Below are 27,564 nucleotides of genomic sequence, written 5' to 3'. Positions count from 1 at the left end.
GAAAAAACAAGAAGCTCTATGACAACAGAAGTCCAATGTATTTACATATCAATCGCCAAATCCAACAACAGGGGAAAAGGAACCCTCAAAAATCTGCCCCTCGTGGCAGTTATAACAGTAAACTTGAGACAATAAAAGAAAAAAGAAAAAAGTTCCAGATAATACCCAATATTCCTCCCATACAAACTAATCAGGAGAATGAATACAAACATCCTTCATTATCAAGCATTCTATATCCACCATCCACATCTAATATCCAGATTCGTTCATCTACAGATCCCCAAAAGCTCTCACACCGCCAATTGACAGTTAATGGAAAATTCCCCAAAAATCAAAATTCATGAGTCCAATAGACAATAGTCCTACAATCAGCAGCCAGGATCATCCAAACTCTGCAGGTTTCAGGGTACAAACCATCCATCAGATTTGGATCTCATACATGTAGGCCACAAGTACAGATCAGAGCACTTGATAACTACAGATATTTGCATCTAAGAATGGATTCCTTTACTGTCCAGATATTCCTCATACTCCTACCAAGAAGGACACTCATGCGATTCTGGCAAGATGTAACTGGTGGCATGCCACCAGCCAATCTATACAAGCATCAATGGAAGTTGGGTTTCCTTCAGCTTTCATGCAAAAATAACCTGCTTGAGCTTTCCGAAAATCACGCTGTTAGTTATCTTCTTCATAAATGGCTCACCAGATAACTGGCACAATCTCATTTCTTTCGCCTGTTGTCGTAGAGTAGGCACAAAGCTTTCTTCTTTGCTCTTGCATGTGCTTGTACTACGTTTCTGCCACCTAGGACACTGATGAATTTTGCCGGCGCAGCGTCTCCCGCCTGAGGAAGACTGTGTAGAGGAGCTCGTTCCATGCATCAGGGACCCCCGGAAGGCACCAGTGACTGCAGTCCTGCCTGTGGAGGGGCGCAGGGCCTGCTGTGGGCCCCAGATAGTACAGGGATGAGTGACCGTCTTTCCTTAACGCAGTCATCCGGGTCACATTCAACATGTCCGATTGTAGCGCAGGAGCCTTAGTCGACACTACGGCCATGACTGTTCTCAGCAGCTGGGCCCATGAACGGGATGATGGCTGAGACGATCCTATTTCTGGCAGACTCTCTAAATGACAGTTCCCTCCAGTCCGCCAATCCCCACCTCTGTGTCAAGCATACTACTTCAGATTTAATCTTCAGAAACTTGAAATTACATGATTGTGGCAATTTGATTAATTTATTATGAAGAATAATTGAAGATATTTATTTACTGACTTCTACAATAGTATTTGATGATACCCAAATCTCTGTGGACATTTTCTAACTCATGTTACCATAGTTCCTGAGTGCCCTTTTCTTTTCTTTTTTCTTTTTTTCTCGTGGGCCTTTCCCTAGATTCAGGGAAAAGCCTACCAAAAATAAGTGTATGGCATTGAACTGCAAGTGGAGCACGCACAGTGTGTGTGTGTGTGTGTGTGTGTGTGTGTGTGTGTGTGTGTGTTGGGCGGGGGGAGTAGGAAAGCCTGCATTCTGGAAAGGTGAGGACTGAGGATTGCTTCCACTAGGCAACATCTGAGTGCTGTGTTCTCGACAGAACCCACTTGCTCTTGGAAATGACAAGAAAAAGGAGCTCAATCCTTACACCTCAGCCAAACAGACCCTCAAATTGTCAAAATTTTCAAATGATGATTTGTTTTACTTAAGAGTCAGAAAATTGACAGAGATTTTTTAATTTTTTAATTTTACTTATTATTGAGAATATAAGCACAGATTTCGACAATATTAGCTATCTGACTTGGACAATTACAAATTGCATCATTGATCAAAAAAGAAATACGTACAAGCATGCATAAGAGCATAGAAGCATGCATTAAATATAGAAAATATCCATTTCTAATTGTATTCATAAAGGTAAATAGGTCATGGCCATGCAATTCATTATATCAAGAAACCAAACTGTCATCACTGTGACAAAAATCGCCGAGATTTAGAAAATACCACAATATTTTGGCGAACAATCAGCTAAATAATGTAATGGTGTGATAATATCGCAAGATTTTCAAAATATTGGCATTTTTAATTTATCGTGATTTTATCACCAAAAAAAAAAGAAAAAAGAAGCCATCACTGTGACAAAAATCGCCGAGATTTTGAAAATCTCACAATATTTTCACAAACAATCAGCTAAATGATGTGATGGTGATAATATCACGAGATTTTCAAAGTATCAGCATTTTTAATTAATCGTGATTTTATCACAAAATTATCCTGATATTAATATGGAAATTATTTAAAAATTTTCCTAAAGAATATTTATTTATTTAACAATATAAAATAATTTATTAATTTATAATAGTTGTTTAACTTTTTATTTTTAGCAAGATTTTCTCAATGATATCATGCAGGAAAAAAAAAAAAAAAAACAGAATTTGAAAGTCTCCCAAGAAATTTCTGAGAACAAGATTTGTTGCCACAATGAGCAAGATGTGACTGAAAGGTGGGAAATGACAAGTCTCTATACAAGTAGTTGTTGGTGGGAACCGTGGGGCCAGGCTAGGCCCAAGCTTGACCCCAAAAAATGTCTGGGCCTGGGCCCAACCCAACTTGGCCTGGCCTGAAAATCGATATAAAAAAAATCCCTATTTTCCACTTGAATGCTCCTAATCTTCAAGTGGGCCACACATGTACGACACCTAGAGGATTGAAATCAATGTCTACATTCAAGATGCATGGGTTGCCTACTCAAGGATTAGAATGGAATACTTATAGGATATAAGAAATGCAGTGTTTTAAGTATCGATGATATTGGCCGATATATCCCATGATATATCTTGTATCCCACCTGTGCCATACGAAACGCACAATAAGTGTGATATATCCTGCATGTTCGATCTAGTGAGCATGTTCAATTTTTTATCCTCTTTTTTTTTTTCCTGTAAATCATGTTAAATCAGTGTCAAATTGTTACAAATCCATGATTTTTCATGTTTTGCAGGAAAATTAATGGATCGAGAGCTTTGATTTTGAGATTTGGAGGAGATGGACTGAGTTGCGGAAAATTGAAAAAAAAAAATCAAAATTTCTCAATTTCTCGCAAATCAGTTGCAATCTTTGTGTTCAAACATAAAATCAAACATGTATGTAACCTGATCTAGTGATTCTTCTTTTACTTTTGAATGTATTGCTTGTGTTTCCACACGTCTTCTTCCATTTATAAATTATATGAATAGACTTTTAATATAATTGCATTAATTCAGTTAGACAGCGCATAGATTAGGACCGCATACAAAGAAAACCTATTAATGTGCACTTGTTTTTTTTTTTTTTTTGTAATGTTTTAATTTATAATTGTATATTGATGTCTTTTTTAGCAATCACTGAAGTTTCATTGAAAAATTCGACCAATTTCCCAATGTTTCCTTATGTTTCCCACAATAGTGATACATCATGCAATGCAACTGATATATCCCATGCAACAACCGATACGTGTCCATATCCCAAGGGTGCGATATGTAACGCGAAACCGATATTTCGAACACTAAAGATAAGTACATATGAAGTCCGGTCAAGCCGGGCAAGAAGAAAACAACTTCGGCCCAAGCCCAGCGCAAAAAATTATCAGGCCATGCATGCTAGGCCCAAGCCCAGCCCACAGGCCAAGCTAATACGTCCAAGCCTAGTCCAAAGGCAAATTAGGGTCCCACCCGATCCATCCCTACCCTTCTAGAGGAGGGTGTTAATTGCGGCCATTGTTGTCAAATACGATCGCATATAAACATATGTGATCGCATATGCGCATACTGTGGATCGAATCGCATATGCCATAATGGCATATGCGATCCTGGCAAGTATGCCATGGCATACTTTTATATGCGATAAATATGCGATCGCATACTGCATATGCGATCGCACTAATAATTAGAGTGGAAGCAATTTTTTTATTTTTTATTTTTTTCAATTTGGAGAACTTTTGCCTATAAATAGGCACTCATATCCCCTCCATTTTCAATATTCTCTACTCCAAAGCTCTAAATCTATTACTCTCTCTTACTCTAATCTCTCTACAATTACTTCAAGTATGTTTATTTTTTGTATTTTATAAGTTGTGCTTACTTTTTGTAAATTAAGCTGTAAGTTATAACTTGTAAGTTGTTTCAAGTTATCCATTTATCAGTAAAATTTCTTTGCTCGAAGTTTATAATAATTAGTTCTCTTTTAATGTAGCTTGATTGTTTTGTTAAAATTTATATAATATAATATAAGTAATTAAATATATAACTTAATGAAACACTCAAACTATAATGAAATAAGTAAAACAACTCAATCCAATCATGTGTACTAATTAGGCAAGTTTTTCCTCTCTTTTTTTAAAAGATTTTTTTCATTTTTAAATTTTTTATTATTTTATAAAAAATATGCCATGGCGAACAGCATATGCTGATCGCATACAATGGCATATGCGATTTGACAACATTGATTGCGGCGCTGGCAAAACCTCCAATAGGATATGCAATCTACTGAAGGTTGTAGCATTAATCATTGACTAAATACGAAAGCCTTCCATTTAGGGGTAATTTGAGTTTCTATTATCCTTGGACGGATTCCTTGAACTACTAATAAAAAAATTTATGTCCCCTCCCTTCTTAATAAAATAAAATAAAACAAATAAAAATAATGAAAAAAGGATGCGCAAATATAGTATGATTGATCCATACAGAAGTGCCATGTAAGGCTAGAAGCGAAGCAACGCATTGGCATTGCTATCAAGGTATTCGATAATGGTAATGGTGGTCGAAACAGCCAGCCATAGGGCCTGTTTGGGAGCGTGGAATTGGAACCCCCCGGATTTAGAACTGCCTGGATTTGAAATCCTTCTGTTGTGTAGCCTTGGATTCAGAATCCCTTGCAATCCAAAAGGAGCTATGTATAGTATATTTACAAGGGTATGAATTTAATTACAAAATCAACTTTAATATCTCTAATTAGTCTACATATGTAATGTTTAACACAATGGTTGTAACAAGCTCGTTGAAATATATACTTTGCCCAAAGATAATGAAATTCCAAGTCTTGGATGGGCCACAAGCACAAGATCACATCTGAGTCACTAACCAACGATTTTTAACCATTGATTTATATGGACAATGTTTGGATGGCACGGATCATCATATTAAAGTAATTATAGTGATGCAGGACATGAAATTTTAAACATGATACGCGAGATTCCAGGCTTTAGATCACACTAGTTCAAAATAATCATACAAAATTCCACATCCCACATAAAGTCAAGCATTCAACAAGGGAAATCTACAGGGGTCCAAGCCTACACATGTTAAGGTTGAATCAATTAAAAATTATAAACCAAACAATGCTCAAAGGGTAGTAGATTCATGCACACATGCAAATGATTATTTCCCAATCCAAGGGATTCTCACGTTTCAATTCGGGAAAACCTATGGTTTCCAAAGTGAAATAGAACTTGGGGATTTGAGATGATCTAGGGTTAGGGTTTATGGAAACAAGGCAAAAGATGAGTGAAATAGAGACAAGAGGGAACCTATGATCAGCCCACATGTGTGGACAGCAAACTGGCCTGACGCATGTGCGTGGATGGTGGCCCGCACGTGTGTGGGGCCCACGAATCTGGAATCGGCCAGTTAGGGCCTGGTTGGCCAGGGATAGGCCACCTTCCCTCCAAATTTCAGGCCAAACGGATGATCGGTTTGAACATGGTGCTCCGCCGAAGTTTCAGCCCTCCCGAAAGACCAGATTCTGAAAATCTGCTGTAGAGGAAAGATTAGCTGCAAACGTGGGTGGATTTGATGAGGGGATGGCTGTAGGAGATGAGGAATATGGAGGGTAGGAGATGGGGGCGATTTGGGATGGGTGTGGCTTCGCACCATGGTAGTTAGCCCTTCAAAGAAGGGAGGGTTTCGCACCTAATTAGGTTTCCACAACTCAAAGAATTAGAGAAGCAGGAAAACGCAGAATTTTATTAATCATCTTCAATGAAAAAACCATACAAGGGGTTGCCTATTTATAAGAAAAACCTATACCCCAAAAGCCGCACCATGTGCACATACTATTACTTAAAGATGAAGTAATAAAAAATAACAACTAATCAATGCAATCTAAACCGTTCATGATGTTCCTAATAACGGTAATAAGCAAAACTCAAAGTCCTAGGTCACCTAGGGTAGTGGGCCACGATCATGAGATCCAATGATGGGATCCACATGATGATCGGGTCCACCCCAAGGAACCAAAACACAGTCCTCTAACTAGGAGGCCCTCCATGGATGTCGTCATCGATCCAGATCGAAGGTGGGGCCCTCCACCTTGCGTACATGCATAAGGGGGGCGTGGGTGTGCGCGAGATGTCCCCATCATATAGTGATGCAATCGATAATTTGATTGTTTTGGGATATCATCAGTGGACCATGTGCCTAATAGATTAATAGTCTAGCCCGTTATGGGCCACCATTTTCAAATCAGGTGTTACAACCCATATTGTGTAACAGGCACCACTGTTACTGTTACATAATGGCCATTGCAGCCGTGCTGTCATTGTTTCTTAATACCATGATTGCTATAGACAATAAAGAGGGGCTGCCGCATGATCAACATTCAGATAACAAAAGGATGCCATGTGATCTTTAGGCTGCAAATTAGTGGTCAGGATTGGCGAGCCAGCGTGACCGATTCACAATGTTACATGCATAGTGGAGTCGACCATATGGTGGATTAGAAGATGCGCAGGCTTCTATCTAAATGACCAGGAAAGTGTTTGCCTTGGTTTCTTTTATGCACATTGGGTAGCACATCACACCTCCCTTTCACAAGCAATAAGAAAGAGAAGGGATACCACATGGAAATATGTTGCCATCAACAAAGAAGCTGATCACAATCCTAAAAATACAATGTAATGTATTCTTAAAAGAAAACATGGCATGACCTAATGACTGACAGCCTGCATAAACAATACTACTTTGTGATGATGAACAACACTATAATGAGGATGAACTAGCTTAACTCCAAAAGTAACTAGGGAGCTTTGCTAAGCACGTACCAACCACCATGCAGCTGCACAAATCAACCTGGCAGGTATCAGGGACATCTTGAGTGTGGTACATCAGGTGGTCTCAGCATTGCAAAGATGACTCGGACCAAAGATTCAGGCTAGTCAATTCAGAAGGTGCGCTGAACATGTACAAAAAGCAACTGGCAGTTTTTTTTTTTTTTGTAGAAATAACCAATGGTTAGCATTCAATATGTATGATGGCCCTGCCTGATGAGTTGGCCAGCCTGGCTTTTAGGCGAAGCCATCTACAGAGTGGACGCGTGTAATGCACAACTCCGATGTCCCACACACATGCCACTTTGGCATGCCATGTGGAGAATGTGGGATTAGAAAAACTCTAGAACCAGCTCAAAAGACTTCAAGTAATCCAATAAGGTCTAATCCTCAACAACCTGGTCACAACACAGTTAAGATAGTACAATGACCCTGACAATAATCGAGAAGATAAAGCTGATGATTACCTGATTTCAAGGAAATGCAGCATCATGCTAAATATCCACAAACCTTGGGGGCTGTTTGGGACGAGGGATTTGGGAAATCCATGGATTTCAAATCTCCCATTTTTTTTTAATTATTTAATTATTTAATTATTTTTATTTTTTATTTTTTTTGGGTGGGGGGGTGCCAAAACTGTTGATTGCCGAGTCCGTGGAATTCCAAAATCCAAACCTCCATAGATCCATGCATACGGGGAAAAAAAATGCAAATTTCCAAAAAAAAAAAAAACTAATGACTTGGCAAATCCTCAAAATGAGAGACTCTTTTAAAAGAAAAGAAGCTATGAGAAGGTCTAAAATTGACAACAAACTATGGACCAACCTTGATGGTCTTTGAGGATTTTCCCTCAAGGCCAACATACTGTGGACCAACCTCAACAATATACTGGGTTGCAATAACAAAGGGACACTACTTTTCCCCTCCAAGTTTGCCATTTAAAATGTCACATCAACAGGAAACCTTTTTTCTCACACCTTGGCTTTTTGAAAAAAAGAAGAAGAAGAAGAAGAGGATTTACTCCCTCATTCAAGTGAGAAAGGCCAAGGCAAACAGTGCCACGGCATCTCAGCTTCCCAAGCAAGTGCAAACGTTTTGTCGATGTAAACTGAATGCTTCCCCTAATTTACCCACAATCCAAGCACATCCTTATTTTATGTCACACTTTGCTTTCCATACACTTCAATAGATACACAGGATCTTGGAGAGAGCATTGTAAATCGTAAGTGTTCTAAGGATTCTAGAGAACCCACCCAGCCCCCACCCAATAAATCGATTGTTGTTAAACCCCTACAGAATACTCACATGTAATGCTTTCCCAAGAAAGAAGCCAAGTTAGACAAACACTTTTTTTTTTTTTTGAAGACACAAGGTGTCCCCACCTCTTTTTGAAGTGAGACTAATCCTTGCGGATATACACAATCACCCACAACCACGTGTATCGGGTAAAGCCAAGGAGGGGAATCGAACCCTCACCTATAGGACGCAAACCTACGGTGAAGACCATTCGCCCAAACACATAAACACAAACACCAAGAAATAAGAAATCATGAAAAAACAGATAAGAATTGCACCCAAAGAGGATAGAAAATTCAAAATGGAACATTAAAGATCAAAGGTGTATATATATAAAAAAGAAAAGAAAATAAGACTAACCTGAAATGAACTGGAGCATATGTGCGATAGACGACCTGGGTCTTACTCAAGTTTACTTCTTTATTGATCCAGTCAGCAAGTGTCTCAATTGATATCCGGTAAGCACTTTCTACACTCATCTTCATCTTCACATCCTCCCCAATTTGGAAATAACAATCCCTGTTTGAAAATTACAGTTTCAAAATATAAGCAATGGTATTGAAAGCTAAATTCTCACATCTGTATACAGATCAGCACTTCATGCAAATCCGCTCTACCATTTCTCTCCTTGCACACATGGCCTTAGCAATTAGCATTTCTATCACAGGATAAGCATATTATCGGCCCCCTTAATCCACAAGTCCCAGTGATTGATCAGACCATCAAATAATAACAAAGTCCACTACTCAAAAAGAGAATCACAAAGATATTGAAGTTATAGACTGTTTGGACAGGGGGAGCCTGCATGGCAGCTCTCTCCTCTGCTCTTGCCATGTTTCTCCATTTTTTATTGCTTATTTTAATGTTGATAACACACATGTTAGTTATGACTTATAACAGATATAATACTATTATGGACATCCAGCAAGCTACTTAAGGTATTCTAAATACACGGGAACACATTCTAATGTGATGTGTGTCAGATCAATGACCACCTGATGAGTTGGCTGGCTTGATTTTTGGTCAGATATCTAATACAAAATACCCATTCATCTAAAGGCAACAAATTCCGTTAGCATCCCTCTTTCAAAGCAAGTCTGGCCAACATTGATCATCTTGATTTAGGTCTCAAAACATTCAGTAGGTGGTCCACTATGTATGTAAACTGGCACAAAATCAGGTTGATTCCATCTTGGCCACACTTGCATGAAAGAGAATGTTGGTGGTATTCAATCTGGGGCCATTAATCCATGGAATCCCACTCATAAGATCTAGGACATTCATGGGTGGAACCCACTACTACATGCGCTGGCCCAAAAATCAAGCATGCCCGCTCATGGTGGGCATCCCTCCAATGCGTGTATCATGTTGGCATGTGTGCTCACAAAGTTAGAATAGCTTCCACAGAGCAGTCCACCGGATCACTGAAAATAATATTCTATGAATCCCAATTTCCAAGAAGTGGAAGATGGATATGTTAAAGCCTGAAGAACCTACAATAGCAGGGCTGTTTTTCGGGGTCAGTTGAATTATCTTTGGATCAATGCATCTATTGGGCCCTAATAAGACTTATGTCTGAAAAATCAGATGTATTAGATAATACTATTCATCACCTTCTTGCTTCATTGAATTACCTTTCTTTGTAAGATTGCATTGATGGCCACTGATCATTTGGATAGACGTTTCCGAAAGGGGTAATTTTTTTATGCACAAACCATCCATGCCAGGGCCCATTTTATGAATGGACCCAATTACATAGCCATGCCACATATACTATGGAGAGTTGGCTCTACCATACTCTGGTTCCACTGGTTCTACCGTATACTATGGAGAGCATGGCTATGTAGATAGCCCTATGTGGGAACAAGTTTTGCTTTACTATATCTATAGATATGAAGTCCTCGTGGTGTTTCTTCTGGCAAAGTAGGTAGACCATGGTAAATTCATGACAAAGTTGAAATGTTAGAAGGAGAAGCTTAAAACTGGAATTAAGAGAGATTTAGGGATGTTACGAAATTGAACCTTTTGACTGCAAGGTTTTAAATATCACCATATCACCCAGTCCCTCCCCCAATCACCACCACCTCCTAATGCATGATATGGTAGGATGGTGCAACCAACTCTTTCTCTAAAGACGCTATGTTACAGGTCTTTGAGGATTTATTTATTTTTTCTTGTTCTTATATCAGATTAGGAAATGAGTAGGAAAACTCCTTTCACACCTGAAGATCATGGAAAGGGTGTTTAGAATGGAGGGAAAATCACACCCTGTCTACTCACTGGCACCCTGAAATTTTATTAGAGCTGTTCAAACTTGATTCAAGATGAAGGCTTTAGTGTCTTTGAGGAATTATTCAATGAAGCCATCAACTCAAAGAGTGGGAATGATTGTTTTTACTGATAGAAAAAAGAATGTTTCTTTGATCATTTTGATCCCTAAGAAACAAGTAGCTGAAGATGTCAGGGAGAGGGTGGAGAGGGAGTTATCGAGATGGAAGAGTCGACATTTATCAATGGGAGGAAGAATTTCACTCATCAAAGCTGCTCTTGCCAACATGATTATCTATTTCATGTCTTTATTTTGGGGCCCGAAGTTGGTTTTGAATAAATTAGAGAAACTTACATTAGACTTCTTGTGGAACGGTGTAGAAGGGAAGCATAAATTCCGCCTCCTGAATTGGAAAGTGTGCAAGCCCTTGTCAGAGGGAGGAGCAAGATTTTTAAGGACTTGGAAGTGATGAATCAAGCTGTCCTTGGGTGGTGGGTGTGGAGGTTCAGCACAGAAGAAGGAAGGCCTGCGCTACATGCTGATTTTGCATATGCTACATGCTACATAGCTTACACTACAATTTATTTTTCAATAAAACATAAAAATCAATTATTGTTTTCAATGATTTGTTGCATTTTTTAAAATAAAAGTTAGTTAATCTTTTCAATGATTTTAGTAAAATAATATAGGCAAAGTATTCAATCAGTTAAGTTACTCTAATTAAAAATATAGAAGAAGCGTGTGTCAAGCTACGCGCTATGCAGCTTAACCTCATGCTTTAGAGGGGTGAACGCTACGTTGCATGCTATTCGCTATTAAAAACACTGATCATGCCCTAGGATATGGAAACATATTGGCCTTGCATAGGAAATATTTCATTTATCAGGGAATGTATCATTGTATGATGGAAACACTGTGAATATGGAATTTTTCAATGACACTCCATGCACTCTTAAAAGAGACGTGATTACATAAAGATTACAAAACGAAAAAGAAAAAAGTCAGCATAATAAGTTATTGTATAGGGACCTGACAGAAGTGATGCAGGTATATATCCAGAAAGAGTTCATATCATTCAATTATCCAAAATAATTGTATCAACTAGTTCCTTATAGTTCAGGGAGAATGACCAATGGCCCCTCCCTGGTGCTTTATGGTCCCAGTACCCCTTCATATATTCTGATTCCAACAAAACCCTGTCTAGAAAACCAGTTGTAAGCATCCTCTATCATTGAAGAGAACACATGATAGCCACTAGTTTTTCTCCCGCAAATGTGCCCTCATGTCCATGTTGTCTTACCTCCTTCCCAAATAGACCCCCGCACATTCTCCATGCATGGCATGCATAGGAGGGATCCAATCCATTCATTAGATCCACCATGAGAATGCATGAGGGTAGGTTTTGTGCTATGGACACATGCACTAGAGATCTGATGACATGCACTTATATGAGTAGAATTACTAGCGCGTGCACTTGGACAAACCCATGATGTGCCATAACAGCCGGTACAAGGCTGTAAAGGTCATTACGTAAAGGTAATGATGGCAACCATTACATGTTACATGGTCGTAAAGGTCGTAACAAGTGTTTTCGGTAGCGCTCGTAGCGTAGCTAAAATGCTACATAGCTCCTTGGTAGCGTAAGCTACATGTAGCATAGTGCAGGTAGCGTATGCTACCTGAAATCTCCTCTCTCTTTTTTCTTTAGTTTTTCTTTTATGCTAGTTCAACACCTATTTTAAAATGGTGGTGACTCATCCCCATCACACGTGGCACTACATTAGAACAATCTGAACCATCTAAATAGTGGTCCATATCATGGATAGAGCACTTAAAATCAATCCGGACCACCCGAATTGTGGTCCATATTGTGAATTTGCAATGTTTCAATAAAGAAACAAATAAGAGGTCACACTTAGAGATGTTTGAAGGCAAAGAGAAAGATATTTTGCATGGAAATATGCGGTTGACGATCCAGATTTGCAGTAAAAAAAAAACTCATAGGAATTATGCATTTTGTAAATTTTATCATATTTTCTATTATTTTAATTAAAAAATATCAAGTATCATGTAGCTGACACTATACGCCACACACTATAGACCAAATGCTACACGCTATTTAAAACACTGGTCGTAACGGACATTACGGAAAAAATGACCCGTAAAGGCCTTTATAACTCCCGTAACAGCCCATTACGCCACCCAAAAAGGCCTCATAACGGTCCAAGACAGGGTTGATACAGGTTTTTCAGGTTTCTTTTTCAATAAAAAATAGAAGGAAAAAAAAAAGGAGAGAATGTTACAGCAGTTACGCAGCCCGTATGGTAAAGGTAACGGTGGTGGCCATTATGCCCACTGTTACCGTTACAGAAGACCTTGGACATACCAAAATGCATTATCCAAGTCGGTCATTGGGTGGACCATGCTACATAGATCAAATGGGAAATTTTTGGGCAGCTTCTCTAGTCTTAATAGATAGCAAGTGCAGAAAAGAAATACAGTCACAAACCACATTCAAGTACTGGTGCGCCCTAACAGATGAGTAAACCAGCTTGATTTTTATTCCAAGGAACAATAATGGCAGGCCTACCTGTTGGGCGGTTTGTATATTACACTTCATTAAATATGGCCTTTTAGCACACTTGCAATGCACTTGCATTTCTCAGGAGAGGAAGGTGGAAAAGGAAGGGTTCAGAGCTGGAAGTTTCATACAATACATCGGAACATACTGCTATCTTTTCATCGCAATTACAGCCATTGGATCTGGGTCATTTTGCAATCTAAACCACTTATATGATGGGGCTTTGATGTATGGATGATGTTCGAAAATCTTAAGGCCCAATTTGGCAGGTGCCTAAAAATGAGTTCATCTCATTTTAGTCAACAGTAATCATGTGTTAGAGATATTGATCGCTAATACATAATTACCGTTACCAACTTACCATCAACTCATTGCGTCTTAGAGATTAAGATCTCTGACGCACAATTACTGTTAGCTCAAATTAGATTAACTCGTTTTTAGCTGTCAACAAAACAGGGCCTAGGATTGTAAGATCTTGTCAATGAACCCAAAAACAATGGTTGAAGTAATGGTCCATATTCAATTAGAAAGAATTAAATGACTAGAGGATTAAAAGTATTTTAATATGGAGTTTTTTGGCCTATTCCCCATCCACAGTGGCATCCATCATATAAACAGTTCATAATATAGAATCACAAACCCAGATCCCACGACTAGATTTAGACCTAAAGGTAGTAATTTTTCAAAATCTGAAAATGCTTGCATCCACCTACAGGGGTCACTTCTCTAACATGGGGAAATGACTCAACATGCATGAAATCCATGCCGTCCATCAGGGACACCACCCCTTATTTGGCCTTAATCCCAAACTTCAGGCTGACTCAACACTCAGGCAGGCCACCTCAAAAGAATTAGACCTAAAACCTTTGCATTCACGTGGTATGGCTCGACCGAGTCTTGGAATACTGTGATTTTGGGTAATTCTTTCAACCTGATAAGGCACATCAGATTGGATTAGATAGCATAACACCATTGTGTGCCCTACACAAAACTAGTGGGGAGCATTACGTCCCTACTGTTTCGTATGTTGTGCCATACCTCAGGTTTGGATTAGCATGCTTCTTAGGTTCAGTGGTTAAAATATGGAAGCATACCTGATGGACGGTGGATCTGATAGAAGTTCCACTCACATGGCTATAGGTTTGCACAAGTAACCCTACTAGTTACCTAGCACACAGTATGAATGTTTATATGATAGTCCATCAGCATTTTGAAAATGATGGTGACTCATCCTCATGAGTCACCCATTTATAGAAATCCAAACTATCCAATTTGCTGGGCACATTGTGTGTCAAGCATATCTCTAAAGAGAAATTGGTCAGACAATCCCAATTTAGAAGTACTGATTCATTCAAACTAAGACCAAAATTGGATGGTAACCATCGTATTCTTTGTATAATTTTTGGGTTATGCTCCATTAAAATTCGGGTTGATGAGTAGGACGGTCTATGTTGACATAAAACTATGTTTTGTACATGATTCAAGCATCACAACCATTTATAAAATTGTGGTTGACTATCACAAAGTCCAGCTCATGAGCAAGGGTATAATTGCAACCACGTAAAATTCTTTCATCGAAGGGGCCATTGGTGTGATAGTTTCTAAAATTGAGGATTGAGTTGGATTAAAAATAAAAGCAGGGGCGGTTTGTCCTGTAAGCAAAAGAGGGAGTGTTTGGTCTTTATCCCTATAATTAATCTATATTACAACGCATTTTGTAAAAAATACAATTTTAGAATAATCTTCTGTAAAATTAATTTTATTTTAAAAAAGAAAAAGATTGCGGCTGATATATAGATCATCCTACACTCATCAATAGACACAAAGATTAGCTAATTTTGGTTGATCAACATTTTTCTAAAAAAGTGAATTTTATTTTATTTTTTCCTTTTGAGAGATGAGAATTTTAATGCAACAGCCAGGGGCTGAAAAAAAAAAAAGCAATGACAAAAACAAAAAAGAAAAATCAAACATTACAAACCCCAATCCCTGATAAAAGAAGAAAAAAAAAAACTCTTCTAACTGTGATTCCCACATTTTCTCCCATGTCCTTAAAGCATCTACAATTTCTGTCCAACTAGATGCTCCAAAGAACGGCCATCATGGCGATCCTCCAATTCTGTCTCTCTTTTTAGCTAGTGTTTAATTTAAAAAAAAAAATCACAATTGAAGAAACTGTCACCAATCCATGGCTCAGCCTGCAAGTAGTGTCATATAACTTCTTCACACTCTAGTTGCCATATAAAGGGGTGCAAACCGAAGATTTTCAGACTTTCCCCCAAATTCTATTGATTTCCCCATATTAAAAAATCAAAGCATACAATATATAATTTTGCATGCGAAACACACAGACATGGATTCATGTTGTGCCGTAATGGCCGTAACAGCCAATATGAAGAAAATGGCCTGTAAAGGCCCCATAACAACCATAATGGTCCATTATGGGGCCAATACAAGATTTCTTTAAAAAAATGAAAAATAAAACGGCATTACTGCCTGTATCGTAACAGTAACAATGGTGGCATTACAGCCACCGTTACCGTTACTGAATACTTTGCATGGATTAATAAGTTACTTTGCTTCTAATAAATCTATATAAAAGAAGAAAGTATAAACAACCAAAAAAAGAAAAAAATAATAAAAATCACCGAATGGATTCCAGCCTGTTTCCACTCTTGAATCTCGATTTCTCAACCTGAACATTTATTTCTCTCAAAACGACTCGAACAGAGTTCCCTAAGTCCTCCAACGAAGATATTCCTCCAAAAATTTCCCCATAAAAAAATGAGTTTTAAAATTTTTCTTCGAATTTTTTGGCTTTTCCCCCCCTCACACATTGCGTCAATAACGTCTATATGCATCACATGTATCAATGAACAGGGAACTTTACAAAGGCAGGCTGATGATATCTTGTAATATTTTGAAATATCACAATATATGTCGATAACACAACACGTATTATTTTCCGCAATACCAGGGAATTTTATCACTTCTTGTCAGTTTCAGGCATGTGCGAATAATGATAATATCAACAGAAATTATTGATATTTAGAACATTAGATCGGGCAATTGCAGTTTTCAAACCAATGGATGTTTGGCTGACAAATGTGGATCCTTGTCTTGATCGTTCGTTTGCAACCTTTAAATTAAATGGTTAACATCTTGCACTCAAAGTTGCTTTTGGGCCTTGAAAATCAAATGCACATCCTGCCCATCCAACAACCATGATCGGTCAAAGGCAGGTCGGCATATCTATACACGGGTCCAGAGTGCAGACTCGATCACCAGATGCTTTCTTATTATCTATTTATTTTACTAGGCATCATCCTCCCTATATCTTTAAAGAATAAAAAAAGAATTCACCCATATGCCATGATTTTAAATGTCCGCTCAAACCCAGTTGACCTGACCAAGTTAAACTAGACCTCAGTGGAGAATGAAACCAGTAACCCCCTCTGAAACATGAATGTGTAAGACCAAGTTAGAATGGGTCATGCCAGTTTTGGAACATTGTAAATTCGACATCCACCCTTGAAATTTGAAACCGTGATTTCTACCCTCACTACTCAACCCCTTTCAACCTTTGATTTTGCAATTTAATGGTGAAATTACTAAATCTTGTCTCATTGTGGGATCAAATGACCAAAATAGCCTAGAAAATTATATCACTAATGATTTCTTTTGTACCAGAACACCTCAATTCCCAAGCAATAAAATCACTAGACTACACCTTAAGTGGACCAAGTAACCACTTCAAATGTTTCTTGAGAAAACCAAAATTCGAGTTCCCATCTATTCAAATTTATATATATATATATATATATATATATATATATATATATATATATATATATATATATATATATATATATATATATATAACTCTCCTCCTTCAATAAATACCCTCTTCCCCTTCAAAAAGGAAAGAGAACATACTTCAGGAAAAGATCCCAAAAATTACTAAAAACACTGCTTCCATATCAGTTGTAGTTTCATGGATTCATTCAAACAATAAATATACATGAAAAAGGGTAAACCATATTTTTGGAAACACCGGCAGATACAGCTCATTGCTGATGGACCTTATCACTGTCCAAATAATGGGAAATTGAACCACTTAATCCTGCCACCTTATGAAGAAGGTAGAGTAGAGCCCACTTCTAATGACTAATGGTGAGAAATGTTCACATACAGTGAGTATTGCTCAAGATCATGATTTTAGATACCACCCAGCACATACCACATCTCCCAATACCTACTGGCTTGCTAACCCATTTATACATGTGTTTCTATATGTGTTACTGATATTGCACAAAAACTGCTTAAAAGCTATGCTGAAACAGTCGATCCACACAATACGAATCAGTTTGAAGTTGACTGGGATGTGCTCCTACACTGAATCTTAAACTTTGCTCCAGAACATGCCTAGTAAAAATGGTGAAGAATCTGAATTTATCAATCTGTAGAGAAGTAACTTACGATCTTATGGTCTTCTCGTAGTTCCACCAGTGTCCTGTGTTGAAAACTAGCACATCTGCATCCCTCCATTGTTCAGAGGTCCAGTCCATGACATCCAATTTTAGTGTGGTCTTCGCCCTCTCTGGAGCTCCAGCTGGAGGCCGGCTTTGCAGTACCAGAAATGGGGCTCTGTAGTACTCCACAGTGCAGTTAAAATCCCTGAATTTGAATACCAAGAACCCTTTATGCTTTGTGATCGGGCTGCCATTCACTTCATAAATCGAATCCTTGTCAACAACTGCTGAGGAAAGCATGCACAAAAGGGACTCCCACTGGTTTCTTCCAATAGAGTCACCCACGAAAACCATTCGCCGGTTCCGCAGCTTCTCCAACATTGTCTTTGCATCAAACCTTTAAAAGAAAAACGAACAGGAGATTCAACTAAGTCCTTTTGAGTTTTGAAAACATCTAAGTGTTTTAAAATTAAAGGAATGTTTTTCTTTTGAAAGCATTGGTAATTGAAATTAGTATATCCATCCATTACAAGTATTGGGAAGTTCAAATGGGGATTAGAAAGCAAACATAAAAGAGAAAAATCATTTGATAATTACATGGGTATGCATGAGAGAATGATATATAAAAAAAGAAAGATTGATGGCAATAAAAAGGAATATTTGAAAGAATATCAGAGAGCAGCCACAAAACTTCAAGCACATCCAGCTCATAAAATAACGAAAAGTTCCCCAAACTCTATATATATATATATAATGGAAATTCTCCATCTTTTCCTAGATTTTGAATGGAAAAACAAGAGGGGAAAAAAAAAAACTATCGAAACAAAGAAAAAGAGAATCCCAACAATTTTCTGAAATAACACCATAGGAGTTTCAAATCTGAACAATGACAACGAAGCTTTTACAAATTTAGGAGTAAATAAACATGAAATTAAATAAATATAGAATCAAGAAGCCTCCAAAGAGGAATGTATTACTATTATGAAAAGTATCAAAATAAAGGGACATATACCCCTCAATGCAGACAAGCATCCGAAAATGTTCAAAAACTCACACGAAAATAAAGTAAAACAGCAACAAAAGGTGCTACTTTCTAATACAAGAATGTCATTACTCATTACTAAAACTACCTACAAAAATTCCAAATAAAATACCATGGCATGAGGCAAGAAAGGAAAAGAAAGGACCTTTTAGACACCTGCTACCATCAAGAAACAAAAAAAAGGTTATTGCTAAACAGAATCCTTCAAAATAATAACAAGAAGCAAACATCCACCTGCCAAATTCCCTTTTCCTTCACAAGATTTCTCCAATGCACCTAATCCTTTTCCAACTTACCCCCCACGCTGCCCCAAAGGAAGCTCTATTTTTCTTCTAAAGAAGAAAATCGACCGAACTCTATTAAAAAACCAAAAAAAAAAAAAAGAAGAAGAAGAAGAAGAACATGCCCATACTTCCAATATACAGAAATGGGGAACCACCCCAAGACAAAAAACAGATATCTTGGTTACTAAGCGCTGAATCTGTGTACTTGGCAGTGGGCATCATGTGCAGGATCTAGACTGTTCATCTTTTGGTCCCTACAATGGATGGGTTATATGCCACAAATCACAATACATTATGACCCTAGCTACAATTCATTCAATCAGTGGCTATCATTACAAGATGAGTGTGATTTTAAGGGTATCCCTATCCATGGTTGGGCCTAACAAATGAATGGTCTAGATTTGCACACACGAACCACATTTGCGGACATTGAGTGCCCCATAACTAATGGAGTCATTTGTGTTTGGCACTGCATACTCTCCAGGACAAAAAGAGAGTAGACAAATTTCCCTTCACTGCCACTAGTTTGACAAAATTCAAAGTTCAAAGGCAAGGGTACTTAGCAATCGCATACACCCACTAATATCAATATGTTTTTCTCTCCTAGCTGCATATAGACTCATCAATATTGATATGCTCTTCTTGTGGATTTCTAGCTGGTACTATTGATTGGAAACATGAATTTGACAGCATACAAGGATTGAAGAGAAGGAAAAAAAAAATCTACAAAATTGCCCTAACGAAAATTCATAAAGAGAGAAAAGACCATCATACAGTCAGTGTTCGAGTTGCCGGTATCGCTAGAAGTTTCGTTGGCTGGAGATAAAGATATAATATTGTTATCGCCAATAATATCGTCGATAACTGGAAATGTAGGGAAAAAGGGGGAAACATGGAGAAAATGGTGGAATTTTTTAGTGAAACTTCAGGACATGCCTAAATACACATATTTACATATTCAGGAATGAAAAAATTGCAAAAAGAATGCATTAAATTAGAAGATTCCATTTAATGGGGACCAAAAGGCATGTGTTGTAGTAAGAAATCACTCAAATAGTAACCAAAATGAGTTTATATAATACAAATGCATCTGACATACAGTAATTAAGACATGTAAAAGTAAATGAACTCAAAGATGCCAAATCAAGGATGAATTAGATTATCCAATCTGTGTGGTATTTGATACTCTGGCTGCATATGACACTTGATACCCAACATTTGAAAATGGTACATGTGGCAAATTCTAACATAATCTAAACCGTGTTTTCGCTTCATCAAGATCTATGTGACCTAATCAAGAGATTGGATGGCAAAAAAAAAAACCCATTACAATGGCCCTATGAAGTTTTTAATGGTGGGCATTTAATCACCACTGTTTCCCTTAGTGTGGTCCACTTGAGATGCAGTCATGCAGATCTGTCTCATTTTGGACTCATGCCTTAAAATTATCTATCAAAATAAATGGACGACATTGATAAAATATTTATCATTATGATGGCCCCATATAACATCGACCCATCAATCCACGGATACAAACAAGTGACACATACGCACTGTATAAATCAGTACGCTTATCGTACTGAGTCAACTGTGTGGGGCCCATTGTGATTTATGCATTTTATCTACCCCATCCATCCATTTTACAAGATAATTTTAAGGCTTGATCCCAAAGATGAAGCATAGCCAATGCTCAAATGGACCACATCACAGGAAACAATGTGAATTAAACATGCCTACCATTGAAAAATCATTAGGGGCCACAAAAGTTTTGGATCCATGTCATTTTTTGTATTTTACCTTCATCCATCTCTGCGTGATCTTATGAACAACTTGGATGACAAATAAACACCACTGTGGGCCATAGCGCCTAGGAAGGTTTCAACGGTAGGAATCATTGTCCCCACTGCCTTTGGCGGTGTGGTCCACCCTAGCTTTGGATCTACCTCAATTTTGGGTTCACTATCTAAAATGATTTTGCTGGATGGACCATGTGGATATAACACATACATCATGGTGGGGTCCACAGAACTTGGTGACATCCACACACCATTGACGTTCGCACCCGCACACCACGCTAAAAGGAAGCGGATTGCGTACCGAGTAACTTAGTATGCTAAGCGTGTACTGAGTAAACTCTGTGGGGTCCACCGTGATTTATGTATTTTATCCACTCCATCCATCCATTTTAATAGATAATTTTTGGGCTTGAGCCTAAAAATGAAGTATATCCAAACCTCAAGTGGAACACACAATGGGAAACAGTGTGAATTGAACATATACCGTTGAAAATTTCTTGGGGGCCACAGAAGTTTTGGATCAAGCTTGTATTTGTGTTTTCCCTTCATCCATGTCTGTGTGATCTTATGAACAGGTTGGATGAGAAATAAACATCACTGTGGGCCCAAGAAATGTTTCAACGGTGGAAGTTATTATGTCAACTGTTTCCAATGGTATGGTCCACTTGATCTTTGGGTATGCTTAAATTTTGGTCTCAACCCCTAAAATAAGATGGAAAAACGGATGGACGGTGTGGATAGACTAGATACATTTACGGTGGGCCTAAAAGAGTTTACTCAGTACAATAAGAGCGTACTGAGTAACTCAGTATGCAATCTTATTTCCCCATGCAATCTGAGTAACGGTATGGATGGCACATAAACATCAGTGTCAACCCCAGGGAGGTTTCAAAGGTAGGAATTTCCCTAACCACGTTTTCCTTTAGTACAGACCACTTGAGTCTTGGATCCTGCTCACTTTTGGTCTCATATGGTAAAATGAACTCATAAAACAGATGGACGGTATGGATTTCTCACAAACATCACGTTGGCCCCCAAACAGGTTTCCAGCGCAGGAAATCCGTAGAAAAGGCTTTTGAATCCATATCCGTCCGGTGTAACCCATTGCACCAAACGTACTAAGTAAACTCTGTGGGGTCCACCATGATTTATATATTTTACCCACTCCTTCCATCCATTTTACCATATAATTTTAGGGCTTAAACCCAAAAAATAAAGCTTATCCAAAGCTCAAATGGACCACACCACGGCAAACAATGTGAATTGAACGTCTACCATTGAAAATTTCCCGAGGGCGACAGAAGTTTTGGATCAAGCTTACATTTGTGTTTTCCCTTCATCCATGTTATTGTGGTATTATTAAAAGCTGGATAACAAGTAAACATCACTGTGGGCCCTAGCAAGGTTTCAACGGTGGAAATCATTATTCCCACTGTTTCCTATGGTATGGTCCACTTAAGGTTTGGATATGCTTTAGTTTTAGGCTCAACCATTTAAACGAGCTGCAAAAACTGATGGATGGTGTGGATAAACCACATACATTCATGATGGGCCCAAAGTCAGGGATTGGATACCCCATTTAAAGATACCGGATGGCGTGGATAGACTAGATACATCACGATGGACCAAACTCCAGGTTAAAAGGGATCGGATTTCCCTACTACAAAGACCGGCCGAAGTCATTTTCGAAGAAAAGAGGGTTCCGGGACCGGAACCCCAAATCTCCTTGAAATTTCTTCGTTTCCATTGCCATTTTTGAAGAAAGAGGGTTCCAGTCCTTCCGGAATACCAAATCTCCACGATTTTTGTGGATTTCTCGCCGAAAACTATGTTAAATCTTTATCCATTGGAAAAAAAGAAAGAAAAAGGAAAATGCAATTATGGCGCACCGCTATCAATCGATGGAGTGGCCCACCAAATTCTTGGTCCAATTACGCAATCTTCTTCTCTACAGGCACCAAAACACCTTCTCTCACATCGATTTAAAGATTTTTATTTTTATTTTTAAATTTTTCTCTCAATTTTTCAGTAGTTACCCAGCATCTCAGGCCCTTTTATCGTCGAAATGTGAATGTATCGACAAAAATCGTGCGATATCCTGCGATATATCGCAGGATACAAAGAATCCTTATTTTTAAAAAATTTCTGAGTGATTTCTAGGGGTTTCGTATTGCTTGCATGCGATAACGATATTATTGGCCAATAATATCAATATTGCGAACACTACCTATAGTTATCCCGCGATTTCTCGCTGACAACTGGACTTTTCGCCAAAAAAATCGATAAAATCGTTGAAAAATCGGCGATATTAGGAAGAGAAACGAAAAAAGGGAGTTTCGGTGTTGGAACTCCAGCGATACCGAAATTATCGGCGTAATTCGATAATATCGCCGATAATTTAGACACCACATACAGTGCAATGTTGCAATATGCTAATGAATTTTTCGGGGCCATTTGGATGCCTGTATCTTGAGTAAAATGTACGAAAGTTACAGGTAACTTTCTTACAGTTGGTGTTTGGGGGAGAACTCTTATAAGTAACAAAGTCTCAACCTATAACTTTGTATCAGGTAACAAATACTAATAGAGTGTCTTCAAAACAAACCCATAAAAATGAAAATAAAGCATATCCAACAATTTTCCCAAATAGAAAGATACCTTTACAAATTTACCAATTGAAAGATTGTGACAAACCTGCTTAATTTGTTTCGACTAAGAAGAAAGACAACATTTAGAGTGTGTTTAGCTACAACGAAATCTACGCAGAAATGGAACTTGTTTTCCACTAACAAGACAGTTGAGCTGTTTGGATACACGGATTTCAATGGTCAAAATTCTCTAGCACAAGAAAGAAGTTGACAATCATTTACACCTCGTTTGGCACCTTGGATTTGGTGGTAAATGGATGTATTTCAAATTCAAATAGTTGTTTTTTGCATTTGACAACCTTGGATTTTGAGGTAAATGGAATTAGAGGTATTTCAAATCTTCTGTTTTGGTGTGTTTTGAAATCTCAGCAAAATGCTGAGATTCCGATGTAATGCAAAGGAAATGCCTTTTTTGCTTCTTTTTTAAGGGCAAAAGAGTCGCACATGTAACAAAGGCATCTCTAAGCTACTAATCCATTAGACACATGACACGCTGATGATACCCCAAAACAATTCAATTATCAGCTGCAACACTAAAATCACATCAATAGAATGATTTGAACCATCCAAACATCGGACATCTAAATCGACATTTAAAAACGTTTGTGAGTCACTTGTTTGTGATCCATGCATTTGTGGCCCACCCAAGGCTAAGAATTTCCTCCTTTTTCGCTAAAGTATATATTTTAATGGGCTTATTATAATCATTCTATCAAATATCACACACACACACACACACACACACACACACACACACACACACACACACATAGAGGAATGCTCACCTGCGCACCAGTTTTAACGGGTTCTCGTGAGAACTTTTTCAGAACTCATCACCTGTGATATGAACCCAGAGTCCAAATGGTCCATGTGATGCCGCACCCCATGAAGTCCCCATGGCCCAACTTTTACTTGCATCCAAAACTTTGGTGGGCCATGACAAAAGAGAGGCAAATCAAGAGAGGAAATTCTTTCCTTTTGCCATAACCCACCAAAGTTTTGGATCAGGGTGAAAGTTGGGCCTTAGGGGTTTCATGGGGTGCTGCATCACATGGACGGTTTAGATTTTGCACTGATAGCATGGAAGATGAGATCTGAAAAAGTTCTCACGAGAACTCATGAGAACTAGTGTGCAGATGAGCATTCCTCTCTCTCTCTCTCTCTCTCTCTCTCTCTCTCTCTCTCTCTCTCTCTCTCTCTATATATATATATATATATATATATATATATTTGGGATATGAAAACTAATTTAGTTAATCAAATCTAAGTCCTATGAATATACCAAAGAATTCCTTTGCCCTCCTAATACAAGCTCCCAAATAGAATATTTGAATTCCAGTGCATTTCAACCAAACGCAAATGAGAATTCGGAATCACCTTGATCCCAACATAATTGTGATTTGGATTCCAATGCATTCTAAATCCAAGCTCCCAGACGGGCCCAATGAATTTGAGGATTCCAATTGCTATTCAAAAAAGCACCCCATTTTTTTAATCTTATTTTCAAGAGTGACCATGCAAATTATCAAATAGAATCTACGTATCCAAAGACACCCTAAAGAAAATCAAAAGAAGAGAATAAGAAGAACAACCTGGGCAGATTGCAATGCTTCGGCTGCCACCGCCACTTCGTGTAGAATTTATCAGGCCTTCCATTCTCCGAACAACGGAATCCTACGTCCAAGAACCTGCAATCCTTCGACTGATACAATGGATACGTCTCATCCCAGACCCACTCCCCTTCAAACAAATTGCACCCATCCCCTTCTCCGCTGGAGAACCCCGGCCGCCGATTCACATTCAAATCTTCGAACCCGAAACGCAGCTGCTGCTGCGACTGTGCTCGAAGCCGGAATCCTCTGCTGACGACCCTGTAGTCTAAGTAAAAAAAGCAGCAGAGGAAGCAGAAAATGGTCACAAAGAAAAAGCCCAAAATACCCAATGGCTCCACGGGTTTTAGTCTCTTGAGTTTGTTCAAGAGCTCCATGGCATGAGGCGTTGATGGGTTCTTGGTAATTACAGAAGAAGGTAGGGGTATTTCTGAAAATAGGTGTGGAAGGAGAATCTGAGGCGTCTGGAAGATGGGTCTGTTTGGAAATGGGTTTTGGGTGGGTAAATGGGTTTTTAGTACTTGGAGAAAAATGGAGGGGTATTTCTAGAAATGGATTTTGGGAAGGAGAATCTAAGGGATTTGGGGAGATGGGTTTGGTTAGTTAAAGGAGGAGAGGAAATGAGCATGTCTGGAAATGGGTTTAAGAGGAAGAGATAGGGAGTTCTGGGGAGGTGGATTTTTAGTCATTAGAGAAGGAAAGAGAGGCATTTCAGGAAATGGATTTTGGAAGGGGTTATGGGGGTCTTGGGGAGATTGGTTTTGAATGATTTGGAGAAGGAGAGAAAATGGGATTTGGAGTGAGACTTCTTGGAAGAAATTCTTTTCGTTTATCTTGGTTTTATTAGAGAGAGAGAGAGAGAGGGGTTTTGGAGGTTTTCAAGCAATAATAGCATTCATTGAGGTGTGCTTTCACTAGTCCTTAAGAGAGAGAGAGAGAGAGAGAGAGTATTTAGCGGGGTTTTGAGAGAAGGGAGTGAGAAAAAGAGAGGAGGTTGTCTGTTACTGTCATGGAAGCAAGAACGAGCATATTCATCCAGAACTCCATTTTAGACACAGATTCTGAGTAGTCGCAGGAGTGAAGCGTAGAAAACTCGGGAAGAGGATATGCACATGATTCTCGGTTTCCAACTCCGTACAATGGGACATGGGCACCTCATCGGCTGATCTCCCTTCACGTGTGGATCAATCTTCCTGACTTTTTTCAGTTGAATGTCGACCATTGATTTACGCCTCTCTTGACTCTCTATTTGGAGGACACAAATCTAACGGTTATGATTATCCTTTTGATTATATTCTTTTGAAATGATCCATCCACGGTGCGGCTCACCGTACCAACGGCTATGATCACCCAACGGCGTCGCCCCGTTTTAAAAACTAAAAGCCGGGTGTGACAGGCGTATAGGTATATGTCTCCGTAAAGGCCACAAAAGTGTAACTTTCTCACGTTTGAATTTTTATTTTTATCTTTATTTTCTTTGTCGACGGGGCTATAATCTGCTGAAGCGGACTGAGTAGTGTACCGAATAAACTCCGTGGAGACAACCGTAATGTATTATGTTTCTTATCCACGCCGTCCATCCCTTTTATCAGTTCATTTTAGACCATGTATGAAAAATATAACTATATTCAAATCTCAAGTTGACCACATAGCGAGAAAACAGTAGGAATTGAACGCTTACCATTGAAAACTTTTTCAGAACCATTGAAGTTTTAAATCAAGCTGATATTTGTGTTTTCTTTTCATTCATGTCTAGGTTATCTTATAAACAGGTTAGATTAGATGACAAATAAACATCACTACAGGGCCTAAGGTTTCAACGGTTAAAGTCATTATTCCTACTGCTCCTGTGGTGTGGTCCACCTGAGCTTTGGATATATTTTAATTCGTAAGTATCAAACTAAAATAAGCTGAAAAAACGGATGGACGGCGTAGATAAGACACATACATTGTAGTGGGACCAAAAATTTTACTTGGTACGCAATCGGCCTCCAACCTTCTCACGTCTGTATTTTTTTTTTTTCCGACGGAGCTTTAATCTGCAGAGACTGGTAGGCCACACTTATATGAGAAATCAGGCTTATCCATTTACGGTGCGTGAGTGATCAGTGCCATTCATCGAGTGGGGATATCGGAAACATATCCTGGCCCAAAAGACTGACACGTGACTCATGAGGGGGCTGCACATTCACCCGGAAGATGAATGATAATAAAGGAAAATGACCCACGGCCTTCACTTATGAATGCTTTGGCTATATCCTAATATTTGGGTCAGGACACTTTCATGCTGTACCCCACTAATGAACGGCTACGGGAGCAACTCCTGGTATCCTGTACCTCCGGTGTACAACAAACTACAGTTCTTTGTACCTTGAGGCACATGTGATGTTTCAGAACCATTCACGATGGATAGGCCATCGTATGAAAATCAACGGTTCTGGTGGTCACGTTCTCAGATTGCCCACGGAGTAAACTCGTGATGTATGTATC

General features: G+C 38.6%; 1 protein-coding gene across 1 annotated transcript; it reads right to left on the bottom strand.

Annotated features, from left to right (window-relative positions):
- LOC131230634 (protein trichome birefringence-like 10) lies at positions 1-26,147 on the bottom strand. The gene is made up of 4 exons (XM_058226525.1): positions 25,057-26,147; positions 17,702-18,091; positions 8,733-8,891; positions 1-1,165 (listed from the first exon to the last, which is right to left on the bottom strand). The coding sequence occupies exons 1-4, from the start codon at positions 25,449-25,451 to the stop codon at positions 808-810; spliced, it is 1,302 nt and encodes a 433-aa protein (XP_058082508.1). The 5' UTR covers positions 25,452-26,147; the 3' UTR covers positions 1-807.
- Between the last annotated feature and the right edge of the window lie 1,417 nt (positions 26,148-27,564).

Source organism: Magnolia sinica, chromosome 17, assembly GCF_029962835.1.
Source record: "Magnolia sinica isolate HGM2019 chromosome 17, MsV1, whole genome shotgun sequence".
Classification (NCBI taxonomy): domain Eukaryota; kingdom Viridiplantae; phylum Streptophyta; class Magnoliopsida; order Magnoliales; family Magnoliaceae; genus Magnolia; species Magnolia sinica.
Note: the sequence above shows the minus strand (reverse complement) of the source record. Positions and strands in the feature narration are given on the sequence as shown.

Excerpts from the sequence above, each read along its gene's own strand:
- LOC131230634 (XM_058226525.1), bottom strand. The coding sequence starts at position 25,451 with ATGGAGCTCTTGAACAAACTCAAGAGACTAAAACCCGTGGAGCCATTG. Across the intron at positions 8,892-17,701 it reads TACGAGAAGACCATAAGATC|GGATTGTTATTTCCAAATTG; the intron begins GTAAGTTACTTC and ends ATTTTCAAACAG. Across the intron at positions 1,166-8,732 it reads TATGCTCCAGTTCATTTCAG|AGGTGGGGATTGGCGGACTG; the intron begins GTTAGTCTTATT and ends TGCTTGACACAG.